Genomic DNA, 20,301 nt, shown 5'->3' on the forward strand with positions numbered 1-20,301 from the left:
ATTCTTGCAAATGGTGTTTACACAGAGTTTATAGCCAAGATATTTTATCCATTCATGTTTTTAAATGCCACTAATTTCTACAAAACTCGGAATGACAAAATTAATGGCTTGTGGTTTTCCGTTCCCTAAAAAGAATTGGCTGATAAAAGTCATTTGTTCAGTAGGAATGAAAAGAACTGACTCACGAGTCATTCACTTAGGAATCAAACTACACTGGCCCACTGTATATTTCACGCAGCTAATTCAATAGCTGTGTTGCAGTGCTGCTGAATGGTGGCAGGAAACAAGGTTAAGAGTATATTAGCCTGGCGTTACATTTGCAGCGGTGGGAGAATGCATGTTCGAGAACAGTTAACAGAGACACATGTCCTGAAAATAACTATGGTATTTTTTATTTTATTTAACTGGTTCTGACTAAATAACTGGTAAATAGTCATAGACCGATATTTTGGCTGATATTACCTACATTAGCTAATAACCATGTCCATTTGGCGAATTAACAAAAGTGTTACCTCCTCGTGTCAATTCAAATCTAGAGGCAGAATTATTTAATGGAAAGTTTTCAAAGTATAAATAAATGTAAATAAATGGTGTAGCACAGTTTGTGTACATCTCATCTACAGTGATGTGAAAAAGTATTCTGTTTTTGTGTATATCTCATACTAAATTGTTTCAAAATTTCAAACAAAATCTAACATAAAACAAAGGCAATCTGAGTAAACACAAAATATATAATAATGTTATTTACTGAAGCAAAAATGCTATCCAATACCAACTGGGCTTGTTTGAAAAAGTATGGGCCCGATTACTGTCAGCCCTGTTCAATCAAATCAACACCCAAATATAACTTTTTCAGCAGCATCAAGTTGGCTTAAAGGTCTCACCCAGTAGCACACTATGCCAAGGTCAAATGAAATTCCAGAAATGAGGAAAAAGGTGATTGAAATACATCAGTCTGGGAAGGGTTACAAAACTATTTCAAAGGCTCTGGAACTCCAAAGAACCACAGTGAGAGCCATTATCTCCAAATGGAGAAAACTTTGGCACAGTAGTGAACCTTCTCAGAATTTCCTCCAAGAGCACAGCGACGACTCATCCAGGAAGTCACAAAACGTCAAAAAGTCAAAAAAAAGCCAAGGACAACTTCCAAGGAACTGCAGGCCTCTCTTGCATCAATAAAGGTCACTGTTCATGACTCCACTCTCAAAAAGACACTGGCAAAAATGCCATCTATGGAAGACTGGCAAGGCGAAAACCACTACTAACCCAGGATTTTGACAAAACACACCTTGATGATCCTTAAACCTTTTAGGAGAATGTTCTGTGGACCAATGAGTCAAAAGTAGTATAAGTAGAATAGTTTGGAAGACAGGTGTCCCCTTGTTATATCTGGTGTAAATCAAACACAGAATTCCACAAGAACAATATAATACCTACGGTCAGGCATGGTGGTGGGGAAGCTTTGCTGCTTCAGGGCTAAGGAGACTCGCAATAATTGAGGGAAACATGAATTCTGCTCTCTAGCAGAAAATCAAAGGAGTACAGTCATCATCTGTGAGTTGAAGCTCAAGTGCAACTGGATTATGCAGCAAGACAATGATCCAAAGCATAGCAGTAAGTCCACCTCTGAATGGCTCAAAAGAAGCAAAATTAAAGTTTTGGAGTGGCCTAGTTGAGTCCTGACTCACGGGAAGCACAGGCCATAATTCCACCACAGCATTGTGAAAGACTGATCTCCAGTTACCAGAAGCATTAAGGGGCAGTTAGCTTTTCACATGGGTGATATATGTGTAGCGCCCCTAGTGCTAACCAATACCAGAATAGGGCAACTAACATCTACCTAGGTCCGGAATGTGGTCTGCCTTGAGTGACTCACAAAAGAGTTAGTATTGAGTTGAACAGTCGACAGTTTTATTGCCTCAGGGAACACAACAATAAACACAGCGCTGTAATGTACCAAGAATGAAAATAAAATAAAAAAATAGAGCTCTTTCAATAATAAAAGAAAAGAAAATGTCCGCGTGAGCTGACACTTCAGCTCAATGCTCCTTAGATTGAGGAGTATGAAATTGAGATCAGAGTTCAGTTCCTGGTCCTTTTGGTGTGTGTGAATAAAGTCTACTACTACCAGAGTAGAGTTAATAGCGTAATTGTATTCTTATCTGTATCCTGTCTGAACAAAGCTAGTCCGACATCCTCGGTGGCTGGTCCCACGGTTGGCCACATCGTTCTCACAACCATCCACCGTCACTCTGGGCTGGGCTCGCCATCTTTGATTCATCCATTTCTCTTGTGGTAGTCAAAGTAACCAAAAAACCAACCTGCACAAGCAGTGTAAAGTAGTAAGTTATTCTGTTCTATTTCTCCATTTCTTCCATTTAGTGCATATTACAGCGTATGACCAATGGCTAAAGAAATACCTTGCTTACTGTAAAATGAATTACCACATGTAATGGCAACTGGCAACAAAAAAAATATGCTATTTTAGCACTAAATGCATATCATGAACTTTTCCATATCAACAATTTATAATTAACATTGACAAATTAATTATTTATCATCACATTTATATGTAACATATTTTTCCTTAGCTGCTTTTAACATAACACATTTCTTAATATTAACACTTTTAAAATGAATTGAATTAAATTAAATTATCAGTACTAACACATTTAACATGTACATTGTAATGAACCAAATCAACCACTGTAGTTGGCTACAGATCATCAGTGTGTCATTAATATTTAACTCCACTAACTGAATGTTTTAATACCAACAAAAATGAATGTATTGCACTTTAGCTTCAAACACTCCCACCAAGCTATAAATCCTCCTTAATACAATACAATGAACCACTTCAACCAAAATAACTATTAGCTTGGTGCTTAGCAATTAATGATTAACGATAGCGATTAGCTAGCGATCTTTTGAGAGCATAAATACAATGATACAATATGCACCAAAGTACACTGAAACATTAGACAACAGTCTTATAACCCCGATTGGTTTTTATGTTAAGTATCTGAACTTTACAGTGTTTTTTCTGCTCACTGCGGTTAACAACAGGCTAGCAAAAACATGTTTCAACTCACCGGAGTTTCAAAAAACAACAACCCGACAGAGCCTGCTCCTCTCGTGCTCACAGTTGATGCTCAGCAATGAAGGTGTTTATCAGTGTATATACGTGAATATAATCAAAGTTCCACATTATTATGTGTGTTTCATACCAGCAATTGTTCACAGCTTACACACAATCGTCTTCAGGACGTTTTTTTTTTTAAAGAGATCAACAAGAACGTGAGCACTGCACGTAGCGCTCTCTAGCAATCCTGATACAGTCTGTTCATAACGCTCTAGTGTACTGCGCTCTAGTGTATTACGCTCTCTGGTGGCACAACATGAAACTACACCTCTAAACAACATATATGGTTTTAGTAGCCCTATTTTCCATATGGGTTACACCCTCCCCCCTTGACTCTGCATGGGTCCCTTCATGCTTGGATATAGGGTCCCTTTGGAAACTATCATTATTCCCAACGATATCAAGTGCTTGGTTAAAGCTCTCCAAGAGACTCTGTGCAAGGGATATTAAGGGTTCCCCAATTGAAGGTAATGGAAACGATCTGGTGGTCGTCGTGACCTCTCAGATTTGCGTGTAGGGTCATCTGTTTCTCCATCCTCAACATTTTCACTTTTCTCTGTTTTTCCAGTTGTCTCAGAGTTTTGTGTTTGAGGCAACTCGGTTTGCTGAACTTCATCAACCACTTCTCCAATTCCAGGGTCCTCTGGACTAATAGGAGAAAAATCACTGCCGTACTCAATAACCGATGGGATTACATTCGTCCCGTCCGGTGAAATTACATCCTCCCCAAAAGCGGGTTGCTCATCCATTATCCCTAGTGCATTTCCTTCAACCATCTCAGGAGGTGTCCCAACAGATTCTGCAGGTGATTCATAGGTACTGTCTACAATAGGCTCCTCCTGAGGCTGGGAGTTTGAGGAAGTGATTTGCATGGCTGGTAAATTGTCACCCCTTGCTGCTGAAGTTACAGTGGGTTGCTGTCTCCTGGGAATTTCATACACCTGAAAGAACCTTTCCTCAGGAATGACAGACAGTGGGGTAGGACAAAAGGGTGAATCATCCTCAGACTCTGAGTGCTCCTCCAGGGACTGAGTTTGACTACTCCTGGTTCTTGGCCGGCGGGTCTTTGGCTCGCGCCGTTCAGTTTCCTCTGTTTCAGATAGGTCACCACAAGGGAGTAGGAGATCCCTATGTAGAGTGCGACTGGGGCCATCTGTGTTCATGGGGTGTACTGTGTAAACGGGTAAGTCGCCCATCTTTTTCAGAACTTTGTACATGGTGGGCTCCCACTTATCCGCAAGCTTGTGTTTGTTTCTCAACCTCAAGTTCCTTACTAACACTTGGTCACCTTCCGTTTGTTTCTCTCAGCAACCTTTTGTGAATTCCTGGTGGCGATCCGATAACTCTCCTCAAGGCGGGCTTTCAGGTTTCTCACATACTGGGAGTGAGATTTATGAGCACCGTCTTTAACAGGTAAGCTAAAGGCAATGTCTACAGGTAACCTTGGCTGGCGCCCAAACAGCAACTCATATGGACTGAAGCCGGTAACCTCGTTCTTGGTGCAATTATAGGCATGAGTTAGGGGTTTTACATAGTCACGCCAGTGAGTTTTATCCTTTTCTCTCAAGGTTCCTAACATGCCTATCAGTGTTTGGTTGAACCGTTCGACAGGGTTTCCCCTCGGATGATAGGGACTTGTGCGTACTTTGGTGATGCTGGCTAGGGTACAGAGCTCTTTGATGAGTTGAGACTCGAAATCCCTGCCCTGATCACTAAGCAGACGCTCTGGAAACCCGTAGTGAACCAATTACTGCTCCCAAAGACACTTTGCAACTGTTGCAGCCTTCTGATCTTTGGTGGGTATGGCAACAGCATACTTAGTAAAGTGATCTGTTATGACCAAGATGTCTTTGGTGTTGTGACTGTCAGGCTTCAAGGATAAAAAGTCCATGCATACCAGTTCCATGGGACGAGTTGTCTGGATATTCAAAAGAGGTGCTGATTTTTCAGGGGGGGTTTTTCTTCTTACGCAACGTCCACATGACTTTATCTTTTTCTCCACATCATTAGCCATCTTTGGCCAATAAAATCTTGATCGGACCAAGTCAAGAGTTCTTTCCAAACCCATATGCCCCATATCGTCGTGGAGGCATGTAAGAATAGAGGATCTTAGGAGCTCGGGAGCCACAAACTGATAAGTGGTGTCGTCTTCTGATCAGCGGGTTCTGTAGAGGAGACCATTTCTCAACTCAAACCGTTTCCATTCCTTGAGCATTAACTTAAGCTCCAGAGAATCAGGACTGAGATTGAGGTTTACTTCATCTCCAGCCCCCAACAGGTTGACAACCTGACCAATGACTGGGTCAGACCTCTGATGTTGCTGGAGTTCTGCCTCACTGTAGGTAGGTATGGTAGAACAACCCAGCGTGTCCTCCTCTGCATAGATGTCCGGCACTGCATCTGTGTAAAGGGCAAGGGATTCTACCAAGGTGATAGAAGGTAGGTTGTTGTCAGCCTCACCTAAAAGATGGCAGTGCCACAATACATTGACTGTGTCAGCTGGAATGTCTGCTTGGTGAAGACAGATGGTGAGAAGCAAATTGTTTAATTCGCTCCCTTTCCTCAAGAGAAACATGATCATCGGCCAGAGTGTCACAGGGCCGCCTGGAAAGGCTGTCTGCATCTTGGTTGCTTTTCCCTGCACGACACTTTGTTAAAATCGAATGTGGAAAGTGCAGCTAGCCAGCGATAACTGGCAGCATCAAGTTTGGCTGACTTTAGCACATATGTTAACGGATTGTTGTCCGTTACAGCGTGAATGTGTTTCCATAGACGTAGTCTTGAAACTTTTCCACAATGGACCATTTCAAAGCTAGAAATTCCAGCTTATGGGCTGGGTACCGCTTTTCACTTGGCGAAAGCCCTCTGCTAGCATAGGCGATTACTCGCATTTCACCATCCTGTTCTTGGTACAGGGCCGCCCCTAGACCAGAAGTGCTTGCGTCTGTATGAAGAACATAAGGTAGTTTTGGATTAGCGAATCCAAGTACTGGTGAGGAGCTGAGTTTGTCTATAATCATTACAAAAGCTTCTTGGCAAGCAGGTGTCCACCGGTCGGCAAAGGGTTCTTTGGGGTTGAAGAACCTCCAAGGGCATGGTGTTACTTTCCTACCCTTCCTGTAAGGTGGGTAACCCCCAGTGAGGTCATTCAAGGGTTTGACTATTTTGGAATAGTTCTTTATGAACCGGCGATAATACCCTGCAAAGCCTAGAAAGGACTTGAGCTCGCTGAGGGTTTGAGGTCTTGGCCAAGTGCGGAGTGCACTGACTTTTTCAGGATCGGTCTCCACCCTTTTACTGGAAACAATGTGCCCTAAATAGCGCACTGAGCCTTGGAAGAACCGACACGTTGCTGGAGAAAGTTTCAAGCCATTTTCTCTCAGTTGCTGAAGGACATGTAAAAGTCTGGTTTCATGTTCTTCTAATGTACTTGAAAACACAATGATGTCATCCAAGAACACAAGTACTTCCTTCAGATGCACAAGTACTTCCTGCCCACACACCGCTCCATCAATCTTTGGAAAGTACTGGGAGCGTTGGTGATGCCTTGGGGCATACGGTTGAACTCGTAAAAACCCAAGGGGCACACAAAAGCAGTCTTAGGCTTGTCACGTTCCTCCATCTCAATCTGATAATAACCAGATTTGAGATCCATTACCGAAAACCACTTGGATCCAGCAAGGGCTGAAAATGCTTCCTCAAGGTTAGGGAGAGCATATGCATCTCGTATTGTCAGCGAATTTAGCTTACGATAATCAATGCAAAGGCGGACCTATCCATTTTTTTTTCCGGACCACCACGATTGGCGATGACTAAGGGGACTCTGATTCTTGAATCACTCCTGCATCAAGGAGTGTTTTCAGATGTTTTCTTACTGCCTCGTAATCGTTTGGGTGAATTGGTCTGGACTTTTGTTTAAAGGGTGTTTCGTCTTTCAGGTTTATGTGGTGCTTCACTTTGGATGCGTGTCCAAAATCGAGATCGTGTTGGGCGAAAACATCAGCATAAACATATAGACTCTGGGTTATCCTATCCTTCCACTCTTTTGGGAGAGGGGAATCACCAAAGTCAAATGTTAGTTTTTCCTTGGTAGGTTCACTGACTGGCTGAGACGTGACAGTGCAACATTTCACATGATCAAAATTTTTGGTTGAAGCAGGTGAGCTGTCATATATCTCCTCAGAAGTGTGAAGCTCGGCAAGGACACAGTTGGAGGGGAGTGTCACATCATGATCAGTTTCATTCCTAATCCACACAGGCAATTTGTGGGGGCTCTGCTTAGGCAAGGTGACAAGACAGCACTCCACAAAGATTCCACCCGGCAGGATAGATAATTTTGGCTGTTCAACCACTGCACATTCTTCAAAGGAACTAGCCTTGACATAGCCCTCAAGAAGGACTCTCCCTTGAGCAGGTATCACTTGCTGCACTTTGTCGTTAAGGGTCACTAAACCCATTCTCCCTGAAGAGCTCACTTCTCTCCTTAGCTTAAGGGTGCGAAGGATTTGTCTATAGCCATAGACAGAAGACAGGTCGTTTGGGTTTTTCCCGTGACAATGTTCATCATACAGGACATCAAGTGCATTTGTTCCAATCAGTACAGGTAAGTCATAGTTAATGCGCAAGTCTGGGACTACTAGCGCTAAAGTAGAAACTTCAGGCTCAGTTTCAACAAAGCTCTTTGGAAACTTGAGGATGAGAGGTACGTAGCCCAAGTACGAACATTTTGGCCACTAGCACCCTCAACGTCCAGACCGTCAATGGGCTGAATGGGGTGTTCTGACAGATTGCTGTTGTAGAAGGAAGGAAACAGATACAGTGGTCACTTGAGACCCAGTGTCAAGGAGGCAATTACAGTTAGCTCCTGACACAATGACATCAGCTGTACAGTTCTGTCCTACAAGCCCTTTAGGTAGCTTAATTTGGCGCTCCACTTTGTGAGGGTTACTTGAGGCTTTAGTCAAGGGTTTTGTTTTGGGACATTTATAATTTATTTCAGTTCCTGATAGTCCCTCCTCAGAAACTGAGTTCAGTTTAAATCATGCCTGTTTTGTTCTTCCCAGGCTTGTTGTTTTTGTCTCAACTCTTTACGTTTTATCTCAACTAGCTCAGGATTGGGTTCATTACTGCAGGAGGATGCAATGTGGCCCTCCTCGCCACACTTGAAACAATATCCTGGGCAAGGCTTTCTTGTGAGCTTTGACTCACCTGAGGATGAGGACTTTTCTTCGGTTGAGGCCTTGGTTTTAGACTTTAATCTCTGGCTTGGCTTAGCAGAAGCCTGTCTTGAGCTGCTGCTTAAGGATGCTTTCAAAGAAGCTATTTGGGCCTGTAGCTTTGCAAGTTGCTTTTCCAACTTAGGTGCATTGAGGGGGGCTGTCCGATCTGCAGCGGCTTCTGTGTCTATGTCATCAGTGACATGGTCTCCTACTGAAAGAGAATTTGACTGGACTTTGGATTTAGGAACCCCCAAGTGCTGTCTCATGCGGCTGGACTTAGCAGCTTGCCGGTCCACCTCAATACGTAGCAAAAGAAGTAACTCATAAAATGGGGGCGGGCTGTTTTTCTTCTGCTCAAGCTGGAGACTTGTAATTAGGCTGTTATTCCAGCAACCTCTACAGAATTGCTTGAGAAGTTAACGCCCTGACTCACTGGCCGCAATGCCACCTCTTTTGACTACTTGACTCAGGGCTGTCTGCAGACGTTGCAGATACACAGAAGGCTTTTCACCTGAGTTCTGGTTGGTGTTCAAGAATTTTGCAAAGAGTTCATCCCCGTCATCGACAATGCCATATGCGGAGTCGAGAAGACAAAGATAGTCATGGGGAGTAGAGTTAGGCCCAAGGTGCTTAACCACATTAGCAGCGGGCGGAAGAAGGCTCTCCACTATCTTCCTGATAGTATGTTTGTCAGACACGGTGGCATCGGTGAGGTGGAACTTAACATTGTTGCGCCATGTGTCGTAGTCAGACTCTAAATAGGGACAAGGGACTTTTCCTGAGAATGGTCTGAGATTGGTATGGCCATGATACTGAGAAGATATGTCGTTATTCTTAATGACGTGTTCGACCACTACCTTCTGCACTTCTGGAGTGATGAGCTGCTCTGAAGGTAAGTAGAGGGTTTGTTTCCTATGTGAGGGTGATGCCTCTCCACCTGCAGTAAATTGAAATGAGTCACCTGCATGGGGGTGGGTCAGATCACTACTTATTTTCATAGGAGGTTGGTTAACATTGGCAGGGGGTTCAGTTTGGTCTGGGCTGCTAGCAGGCTGGGGTTCTAGGCTAGCATTTGCTACATTTAATTCAGTTGTGTCATGGCCCTTGGTAGACTCCTGAATTCTAGCCAGCTCATCTATCAAAACCTTCGCAAAGACTGCTCCACTTAGCTTAGCAATATCCCTCAGCTCAGTCAAGTAACACCGGGTTAAGCTTGAACTTCTGTCAGCAGCACACAGCTCAGAGAGAAGCTGAATATGGGGGACAACATTTGGGTTACTACTTGGTCTTTTACACGGCAAGGTTTCCTGAAGGAACTGAATGGCTTCGCCTGACCCGAATTCCACAATGGCTGTGTCTTTAAACTGGGGCTCAGAGCTGGTTACCTTAATTATCCTTCCAATTGAACCAAACTGCCCTAAATACTCCATAACTTCATTGTCTGCCTCATCACCAGTTACACCTCCTACTAAAACAGAATCAGGTACTTTTACGTTTTGAGACTGAATTACATCCATATTTACCCTTTGACAGCAAAGTAAATTCAGGCAATTTACCAATGGTCACAGATGGAATGCAATAGATGTGCCAAACTGTTCAACTTTCACTAAGGACTCAAAACCACTCCTGGCTGGCTCGCCAAGATTTGTGTAGCGCCCGTAGTGCTAACCAATACCAGAATAGGGCAACTAACATCTACCTAGGTCCGGAATGTGGTCTGCCTTGAGTGACTCACAAAAGAGTTAGTATTGAGTTGAACAGTTGACAGTTTTATTGCCTCAGGGAACGCAACAATAAACACAGCGCTGTAATGTACCAAGAATGAAAATAAAATAAAAAAAATAGAGCTCTTTCAATAATAAAAGAAAAGAAAATGTCCACGTGAGCTGACACTTCAGCTCAATGCTCCTTAGATTGAGGAGTATGAAATTGAGATCAGAGTTCAGTTCCTGGTCCTTTTGGTGTGTGTGAATAAAGTCTACTACTACCAGAGTACAGTTAATAGCGTAATTGTATTCTTATCTGTATCCTGTCTGAACAAAGCTAGTCCGACGTCCTCGGTGGCTGGTCCCACGGTTGGCCACACCGTTCTCACAACCATCCACCGTCACTCTGGGCTGGGCTCGCCATCTTTGATTCATCCATTTCTCTTGTGGTAGTCAAAGTAACAAAAAAAACCAACCTGCACAAGCAGTGTAAAGTAGTAAGTTATTCTGTTCTATTTCTCCATTTCTTCCATTTAGTGCATATTACAGCGTATGACCAATGGCTAAAGACATACCTTGCTTACTGTAAAATCTATTTTAGCACTAAATGCATATCATGAACTTTTCCATATCAACAATTTATAATTAACATTGACAAATTAATTACTTATCATCACATTTATATGTAACATATTTTTCCTTAGCTGCTTTTAAGATAACACATTTCTTAATATTAACACTTTTAAAATGAATTGAATTAAATTAAATTATCAGTACTAACACATTTAACATGTACATTGTAATGAACCAAATCAACCACTGTAGTTGGCTACAGATCATCAGTGTGTCATTAATATTTAACTCCACTAACTGAATGTTTTAATACCAACAAAAATGAATGTATTGCACTTTAGCTTCAAACACTCCCACCAAGCTATAAATCCTCCTTAATACAATACAATGAACCACTTCAACCAAAATAACTATTAGCTTGGTGCTTAGCAATTAATGATTAACGATAGCGATTAGCTAGCGATCTTTTGAGAGCATAAATACAATGATACAATATGCACCAAAGTACACTGAAACATTAGACAACAGTCTTATAATCCCGATTGGTTTTTATGTTAAGTATCTGAACTTTACAGTGTTTTTTCTGCTCACTGCGGTTAACAACAGGCTAGCAAAAACATGTTTCAACTCACCGGAGTTTCAAAAAACAACAACCCGACAGAGCCTGCTCCTCTCATGCTCACAGTTGATGCTCAGCAATGAAGGTGTTTATCAGTGAATATAATCAAAGTTCCACATTATTATGTGTGTTTCATACCAGCAATTGTTCACAGCTTACACACAATCGTCTTCAGGACGTTTTTTTTTTTAAAGAGATCAACAAGAACGTGAGCACTGCACGTAGCGCTCTCTAGCAATCCTGATACAGTCTGTTCATAACGCTCTAGTATACTGCGCTCTAGTGTATTACGCTCTCTGATGGCACAACATGAAACTACACCTCTAAACAACATATATGGTTTTAGTAGCCCTATTTTCCATATGGGTTACACCTGTGTTGTTTTTTGCTTCAGTAAAAAGAAATACAGTGAGGGAAAAAAGTTTTTGATCCCCTGCTGATTTTGTACGTTTGCCCACTGACAAAGAAATGATCAGTCTATAATATTAATGGTAGGTTAATTTGAACAGTGTGAGAGAATAATAACAAAAAAATCCAGAAAAACGCATGTCAAAAATTTTAATTGCATTTTAATTAGGGAAATAAGTATTCAACCCCCTCTCAATCAGAGATTTCTGGCTCCCAGGTGTCTTTTATACAGGTAACGAGCTGAGATTAGGAGCACACCATTAAAGAAAGACACCTGTTCACAGAAGCAATCAATCAGATTCAAAACTCTCCACCATGGCCAAGACCAAAGAGCTGCCCAAGGATGTCAGGGACAAGATTGTAGATCTACACAAGGCTGGAATGGGCAACAAGACCATCGCCAAGCAGCTTGGTGAGAAGGTGACAACAGTTGGTGTGATTATTCGCAAATGGAAGAAACAAAAATTAACTGTCAATCTCTCTCGGTCTGGGGCTCCATGCAAGATCTCACCATGTAGAGTTGCAATGATCATGAGAACAGTGAGGAATCAGCCCAGAACTACACAGGAGGATCTTGTCAATGATCTCAAGGCAGCTGGGACCATAGTCAAAAAGAAAACAATTGGTAACACACTTCGCCGTGAAGGACTGAAATCCTGCAGCGCCCGCAAGGTCTCCCTGCTCAAGAAAGCACATGTACAGGCCCGTCTGATGTTTTCCAATGAACATCTGAATGAATCAGAGGAGAACTGGGTGAAAGTGTTGTGGTCAGATGAGACCACAATTGAGCTCTTTGGCATCAACTCAACTCGCTGTGTTTGGAGGAGGAGGAATGCTGCCCATGACCCCAAGAACACCATCCCCACCGTCAAAAATGGAGGTGGAAACATTATGCTTTGGGGGTATTTTTCTGCTAAGGGGACCGGACAACTTCACCACATCAAAGGGACGATGGACGGGGCCATGTACTGTCAAATCTTGGGTGAGAACCTCTTTCCCTCAGCCAGGGCATTGAAAATGGGTATTCCAGCATAACATTGACCCAAAACACACGGCCAAGGCAACAAAGGAGTGGCTCAAGAAAAAGCACATTAAGGTCCTGGAGTGGCCTAGCCAGTCTCCAGACCTAAATCCCATAGAAAATCTATGGAGGGACCTGAAGGTTCAAGTTGCCAAACGTCAGCCTCGAAACCTTAATGACTTGGAGAAGATCTGCAAAGAAGTGTGGGACAAAATCCCTCCTGAGATGTGTGCAAACCTGGTGGCCAACTACAAGAAACGTCTGACCTCTGTGATTGCTAACAAGGGTTTTGCCACCAAGTATTAAGTAATGTTTTGCAGAGGGGTCGAATACTTATTTCTCTCATTAAAATGCAATTCAATTTATAACATTTTGACATGCGTTTTCCTGGATTTCTGTCTCTCACTGTTCAAATTAACATACCATTAAAATGATAGACTGATCATTTGTTTGTCGTTGGGCAAACGTACAATATCAGCAGGGGATCAAATACTTTTTTCCCTCAGCCGATTTAAAAAAAAAATGTAATCAGATTAATAAATAATCCTCCTTTTCCACCACCCTAGTTTTCAGTATCGGCAAAATCCGAACTTTTTATCAACTCAACTGATTTAAACAGCTCCTGACCTTGAAAGCTTCAAAGATCCTCTTGAAGAAGATGAAATTGGGGTCGTATATCTCTGGCTCTGCTGTGACATACTCAATCTCCACTTCTGGCTCTTTCTCACGGTTCTCTTCTTTCTTCCTGTTCTCCTCCTGCTCCTTTTCCTGCTCACGCTTCTTCTTTTTGTTCTTCTTCCGGTTCCTGCGCTTGCGATTCTTCTGCATGTAAAACAGGAAGACAGTCAGTGTTCAGAACATCAAGTTAAAGCAATGACACTTGCAAATACTGACAAAACGTGCAAGGACACCTACATCTTTTTTAGAAAGAGCACTTTCGTCATCCTCATCAGAGTATCGAGCAGAGTTGTTCATGCCCATCTCTTCATCATCATCTTCCTCCTCTGAAGAAGAAATCACACACAAACACAATTTAACAGCAACTAATTATTTTGATTAACTAAGGAATTACCAATAACATCAAGCTTGCTTTCTTCAAAAGCCACTCATGAAATTGCTACATGAGAGTTCATAAGTCATATTGTGTTACGATGTGCATAAAAGCAATATTTGGGCTAATTGTTTTTCCATTTACACCTTTCAAAACGGGAAGCTTTTCAGTGCTGCTGTAACAAAATGAACAGTTTTAAGTGTAACTGATGCTTTACAGTATGGCTGGGCAATATGGCTGCAAAAATTATATCTCAATAATTTTTAGCCTATTGACAGCATTCGATATAATTATGTTTTTGCTCTGAATTGGCTCAAAAGTATTTTTTTTAAATCAGAGGAACCATCACTTCATCCAAACAACCACTGTAGCCAAGTAGATTAAATATGCTAAAGGAAATAAAATAATTTTTATTGATATGCACTTTTATATATAAAATTATTTTGTGCAAGATGTGTAAAAAGTACTTATTTTTTTGGAACCCAGTGAATATTGCATAATACTAAATGATTACTGTTGGACCCAGTCAAGTTTATTCTTATAATATAATACTGGATTATCATTATTATTTTGAGGATTAAATTTGTTTAATATAAAATAATATTTCCATTATATTTACTTGACCTTCACATGGAGCTTTTATTTGGACACTTCTTAACCTGGAGCTTTTATTTTGACACTTCAGATTCAACAGGAGCGTTTATTTTGACACTTCAGATTCAACAGGAGCTTTGATTTTGACACTTCAGATTCACCTGGAGCTTTTATTTAGACACAGAAAGTGTTGCATGTATCTGACATGTGTACAATGTTCTGCAGCTGGTGAAACATGGTCATCTCCTTTTCTGTTTTACTGTGCCATCTTTGTAGATTTATATAATAACTTGGAGTGGTTTCTAATTTTTGGAATTGCATGAATGCTTGAACTTCATGTACTTTTCTTTCACAATGCATGTTTATCTGTCTTTAATTGCAGCTTTCTGCAGTTTAATTATCTCATATGACCATATTGTCATTTTGGTGTTGTTTTGATTAATTGTGCAGCCCTGGGGAATTGTGAAATTATTTAACCGATGCTTCTTATGAAAAATAATGGCCAAAAAAAAAAAAAAAAAAAAAAAGAGCACATTAAAGCAATCGCGATATTCACAGTATTGCATAATTTTATCTTGTTAGAAAAATACTCTTGATTATATTGTAATTATTCTACAGTGGGTACGGAAAGTATTCAGACCCCCTTAAATTTTTCACTGTTTGTTATATTGCAGCCATTTGCTAAAATCATTTAAGTTCATTTTTTTTCCTCATTATTGTACACACAGCACCCCATATTGACAGAAAAACACAGAATTGTTGACATTTTTGCACATTTATTAAAAAAGAAAAACTGAAATATCACATGGTCCCAAGTATTCAGACCCTTATTTAGTAGAAGCACCCTTTTGATCTAATACAGCCACGAGTCTTTTTGGGAAAGATGCAACAAGTTTTTCACATCTGGATTTGAGTATCCTCTGCCATTCCTCCTTGCAGATCCTCTCCAGTTCTGTCAGGTTGGATGGTAAACGTTGGTGGACAACCATTTTCAGGTCTCTCCAGAGATGCTCAATTGGGTTTAAGTCAGGGCTCTGGCTGGGCCATTCAAGAACAGTCACGGAGTTGTTGTGAAGCCACTCCTTCATTATTTTAGCGGTGTGCTTAGGGTCATTGTCTTGTTGGAAGGTGAACCTTCGGCCCAGAGCACTCTGGAGAAGGTTTTCACACAGGATATCCCTGTACTTGGCCGCATTCATCTTTCCCTCGATTGCAACCAGCCGTCCTGTCCCTGCAGCTGAAAAACACCCCCACAGCATGACGCTGCCACCACCATTCTTCACTGTTGAGACTGTATTGGACAGGTGATGAGCAGTGCCTGGTTTTCTCCACACATACCGCTTAGAATTAAGGCCAAAAACTTCTATCTTGGTCTCATCAGACCAGAGAATCTTATTTATCACCATCTTGGAGTTCTTCAGGTGTTTTTTAGCAAACTCCATGCAGGCCACTCTGCCATAAAGCCCCGACTGGTGGATGGCTGCAGTGATGGTTGACTTACTACAACTTTCTCCCATCTCCCGACTGCATCTCTGGAGCTCAGCCACAGTGATCTTTGGGTTCTTCTTTACCTCTCTCACCAAGGCTCTTTTCCCCCGATAGCTGAGTTTGGCCGGACGGCCAGCTCTAGGAAGGGTTCTGGTCGTCCCAAACATCTTCCATTTAAGGATTATGGAGGCCACTGTGCTCTTATGAACCTTAAGGGCAGCAGAATTTTTTTTGTAACCTTGGCCAGATCTGTGCCTTGCCACAATTCTGTCTCTGAGCTCTTCAGGCAGTTCCTTTGACCTCATGATTCTCATTTGCGCTGACATGCACTGTGAGCTGTAAGGTCTTATATATACAGGTGTGTGGCTTTCCTAATCAAGTCCAATCAGTATAATCAAACACAGCTGGACTCAATTGAAGGTGTAGAACCATCTCAAGGATGATCAGAAGAAATGGACAGCACCTGAGTTAAATATATGAGTGTCACAACAAAGGGTCTGAATACTTAGGACCATGTGATATTTCAGTTTTTCTTTTTTAATAAATGTGCAAAAATGTCAACAATTCTGTGTTTTTCTGTCAATATGGGGTGCTGTGTGTACAAAAATGAGGAAAATAAATGAACTTAAATGATTTTAGCTAATGGCTGCAATATAACAAAGAGTGAAAAATTTAAGAGGGTCTGAATACTTTCCGTACCCACTGTATATATCACCTACTTCAAAATGTATTTTATCATTCCCAGGCTGCCAGAGAGAATGGTGAAATAGGTAGTTCTGATGCATAAGCCTGTTACCGATATTTCATATATCAGAGATATCAGTATATATAAGATTTATATAAAACGATATATTGATAAGGCCAATTAGTTGGCATTTCGAGATTAACATTCAGCTCCAAAATGTACAGACAGCCTTGTCAATGAATGAACAATTTCTGTTTTCAAATTTGTTTGGTAAATTGAGTGAATATTGTTTTTTTTTTTTTTTTTTTTTACAGTATATCCATACTTTTTACTTGCATTCAATTGTATTACCATGTATATTTCTGCCACCCTGCTCTCTAGACTTTAGTAAAAAGCATTTAAATAATACAATATACTTAATTATATCATCAACAATAACAATTAGAATGATCAAAACGTATTAACGTCTGCCATGATTCATAATTAACCAACCCCTAACTTGGAAACACAAAGAAAGAGAATTTTCAGCTGGTAATTTCAACGTTGTGGTGCCATTTGTGTGCTCATCTCCTAAATATGACAGCATCTGAGGCCCAAGGTATACTTGGTCAGATGTGAATGTTAGCCGTCTGCGTACAGGACCCATGCAGCAAATTGTCACCAGCAGAGTGAGACACGTTTTTTCAAACCACACACACTCTGAACATGCAGTATGCACAAGTGCATGGAATTATTTTCACTAATTAGTGGGTCAACAAGGTGGCGACACTCAGTTGTGCCATTGCTATCACAAAGAAGTGCCAGTAGATATAATCGCCACTAAACAAATGGATACAACGGTGGAAAAAACAACAGTCGATGCGCATGTGTCAATACTTTGCACCGTCAAATAAAGTATACTTTGAATGGCTGAGCTTTCCACAGTACCCTTCCAAAACGAAGTATACTTTAGGCTTGAGGCTAAAATTGTATGTGGATCACAAATCAGTTTCTTATTAAAACCTGTAGGGGCAGTGCTGAGCTGCTCCTGTCTCATTTCCTTCAGCTGCAGGATCTTCTCCAGAGCCTGAGGAATCTTCAGCCCAATGCCCACATCTTCACCCTGCCACACCTGAACAAACAAAAATACAAATGCCACTGATTAATGTGTCAAATACTCTCAAACAGATGTGTTGAGTCATTCCTTGTTTCACACCTCTCTGACATCTTCTCCAGGAGGGGGCGGGACCTTCTGCTTCTGATTGGCAGACTGGGGAGCCACAGAAACACCCGGAGGGGGCAGACCGCTCTGTGACCCAACTGCAATAGGCATGATAAAAAATAAAACAATCAGGGTTAGATGTAACAAAAGCTCACGGATCGAAATATATTAATCACAATCTCCCTTTAATAAAAACAAACAGCCAATCAGCTTCACAGATTCTCATGATGCAGGTCTAAATTGGCAATTTCGAAATAAGTGCACAAAGGACACCCAAAAAAAGTGATTTGATCTGATGGGGAATCTTTTGTCAACTGAATTTCAGCTCAGTCACATTGCAATTACAAATAAATTCTTAATGCGTCAATTTTTCAACAATTCCTTTGATAATTGCTGGAAGTTCCTCTGTACAGAATTGACAAAAACAGGACATGCTCCCTCCAGCTCTGGATGGAATATTCAATATGACTCCATATAGGGATCAACAATATATCATGACTATACTGGATATCGGCCAATATTGTGTTACAATTATTCCATTTATCTAATTAGCTTATTTTATGTCATTGCAGAACTCTCCAGCTATCCAAGAAGTTTTAAAACCACATTAAATGTAACATTTAGAGAACTATTTCTTGAAAATGCTTTCCTTTTAAGAGTGCATATTAGAATTAGTTGCTGTTTAGATGTCTGTTCATGCATATTATGTTGAGATGCCTAACATCACTTCAGTAGGATATAAAACTGTTGATTTGAATTTTAGTGTTTTACTTTTTTTTTCTTACAGTAGTATTGTGTGTTTGTTTTTTTTTAATGCCATGCCGACATGTAGTGTATTTATTTAATCAATCACATAAAAATAATTATGGACCAGAATTTCTGATTTTGTAGTAGTAGGCTTTACACATTACTATACACTTCCAGAGTGAGGAAAAAGGCTGGTAAAATCACTCTGGACCCCACTCACCCAGCCCACTACCTTTTTGAACTGTTACCTTCTGGCCGGCGCTTCAGAGCTCTGAACACCAGAACTGTCAGACACAGGAACAGTTTTTTCCCTCAGGCCATCCATCTAATGAACAATTATATTGCCCCATTGAGCAATAATTATGTGCAATACACAGTTTAATTTTAATTTATATTATCCAACTTATCCACTTCTGCCATTACTTACATTGCTCTGTACATAATATACAGGTTTTTGTTCTTTATATAACAGATTGTATTAGATTTGCACTACATGTGTGTATGTGGGTATGCATGAAGGTGAGTGTATGTACGTATATGTATAATTATTTATTTTGTGTTCTTTTTTGTTTTTAATTACCTATGTCTTGCTGCTGTTTTTGGTATTGTTTGTATTGTTGTTGACTGGAAGCTCCTGTCACCTAGACAAATTCCTTGTATGTGTAAGCATACTTGGCAATAAAGCTGATTCTGATTCTGATTACAGATACATATTGGAACCATGCAAGGTTTTGCATTCACTTTTAACTTTATTTTCAGATTCTGAATTTTTGTGCATTGGTGCAAAAATCTGAGAAAGCATCATGGTACATGTGTGAATTGGATTTTGCCTCTGCCCACTTTGATTTCACAGTATTGAGTCTTTCTTTCAAATGCCACTTTGTTGGAGCTTTTGTAACGCTGCACAGCTCGATTACAGTATGAAAGCTGTGGGGCAGCTAACCTCTGAGAGGAGGAATGGGGGGCAGGAGGTTTGGTCGTGGTCCCAGTTCAGATCCTCTTGTGCCTGGTGGCCCCTGCTGGATTTTAGCAATTTCTTGCTGCCTTTCATGTTGCAACAGCACATCAGCCTGAGAGACAGAGAGAAACACTAAATTTAAGACCATCAAACCTTATTCATTTATTATTTCAGATCAACTAATAATACAACCAATACCTGTATACTCTATCTATACTACATAATGTTTTCATGTACTAAAGCTGACTTAACAGGACAGAAATATTTAGGTGAATGAACATACTGATATTTTAATACACTTGCTAACCTTGTGTAACAAACTTTATTAACGGTACATCACCAATAGCAAAACAAGAGATTTTTCTCACCCGTTTCTGCTGCTCTAGAAGCTCTTGTTCCTTCATCTGCTCCTTCGTCCCACGTGAATCACCCTAAAACACAACACGTTTATAAAGTCAAGCACTTCTACACTCCGCAAAAACATAAATGTATATTATATATCATGACGGTGTTTCTTCCTTTTCCCCTCTTCTCACCTTCCTCTGCAGTTTCAGTCACATTTCACATCAATACACTCACCTAAAGGATTATTAGGAACACCTGTTCAATTTCTCATTAATGCAATTATCTAATCAACCAATCACATGGCAGTTGCTTCAATGCATTTAGGGGTGTGGTCCTGGTCAAGACAATCTCCTGAACTCCAAACTGAATGTCAGAATGGGAAAGAAAGGTGATTTAAGCAATTTTGAGCGTGGCATGGTTGTTGGTGCCAGACGGGCCAGTCTGAGTATTTCACAATCTGCTCAGTTACTGGGATTTTCATGCACAACCATTTCTAGGGTTTACAAAGAATGGTGTGAAAAGGGAAAAACATCCAGTATGCGGC

General features: G+C 40.8%; 1 protein-coding gene across 2 annotated transcripts in view; it reads right to left on the minus strand.

Moving 5' to 3' along the window:
- Positions 1-20,301, minus strand: part of LOC127659574 (splicing factor 3B subunit 2-like) — a 53,646-nt gene that overhangs the window by 21,246 nt on the left and 12,099 nt on the right. For both annotated transcript variants that reach the window (XM_052149495.1, XM_052149574.1), the window contains 6 exons: positions 19,781-19,843; positions 19,398-19,524; positions 17,702-17,805; positions 17,509-17,617; positions 13,604-13,692; positions 13,316-13,510 (listed from right to left, as the gene is read on the minus strand). In XM_052149495.1, coding sequence (XP_052005455.1) covers positions 13,316-13,510; positions 13,604-13,692; positions 17,509-17,617; positions 17,702-17,805; positions 19,398-19,524; positions 19,781-19,843 — 687 coding nt within the window. The remainder of the gene's footprint in view (positions 1-13,315; positions 13,511-13,603; positions 13,693-17,508; positions 17,618-17,701; positions 17,806-19,397; positions 19,525-19,780; positions 19,844-20,301) is intronic.

The sequence above is a fragment of the Xyrauchen texanus genome, chromosome 1 (assembly GCF_025860055.1).
Source record: "Xyrauchen texanus isolate HMW12.3.18 chromosome 1, RBS_HiC_50CHRs, whole genome shotgun sequence".
In the NCBI taxonomy this organism is placed as follows: Eukaryota; Metazoa; Chordata; class Actinopteri; order Cypriniformes; family Catostomidae; genus Xyrauchen; species Xyrauchen texanus.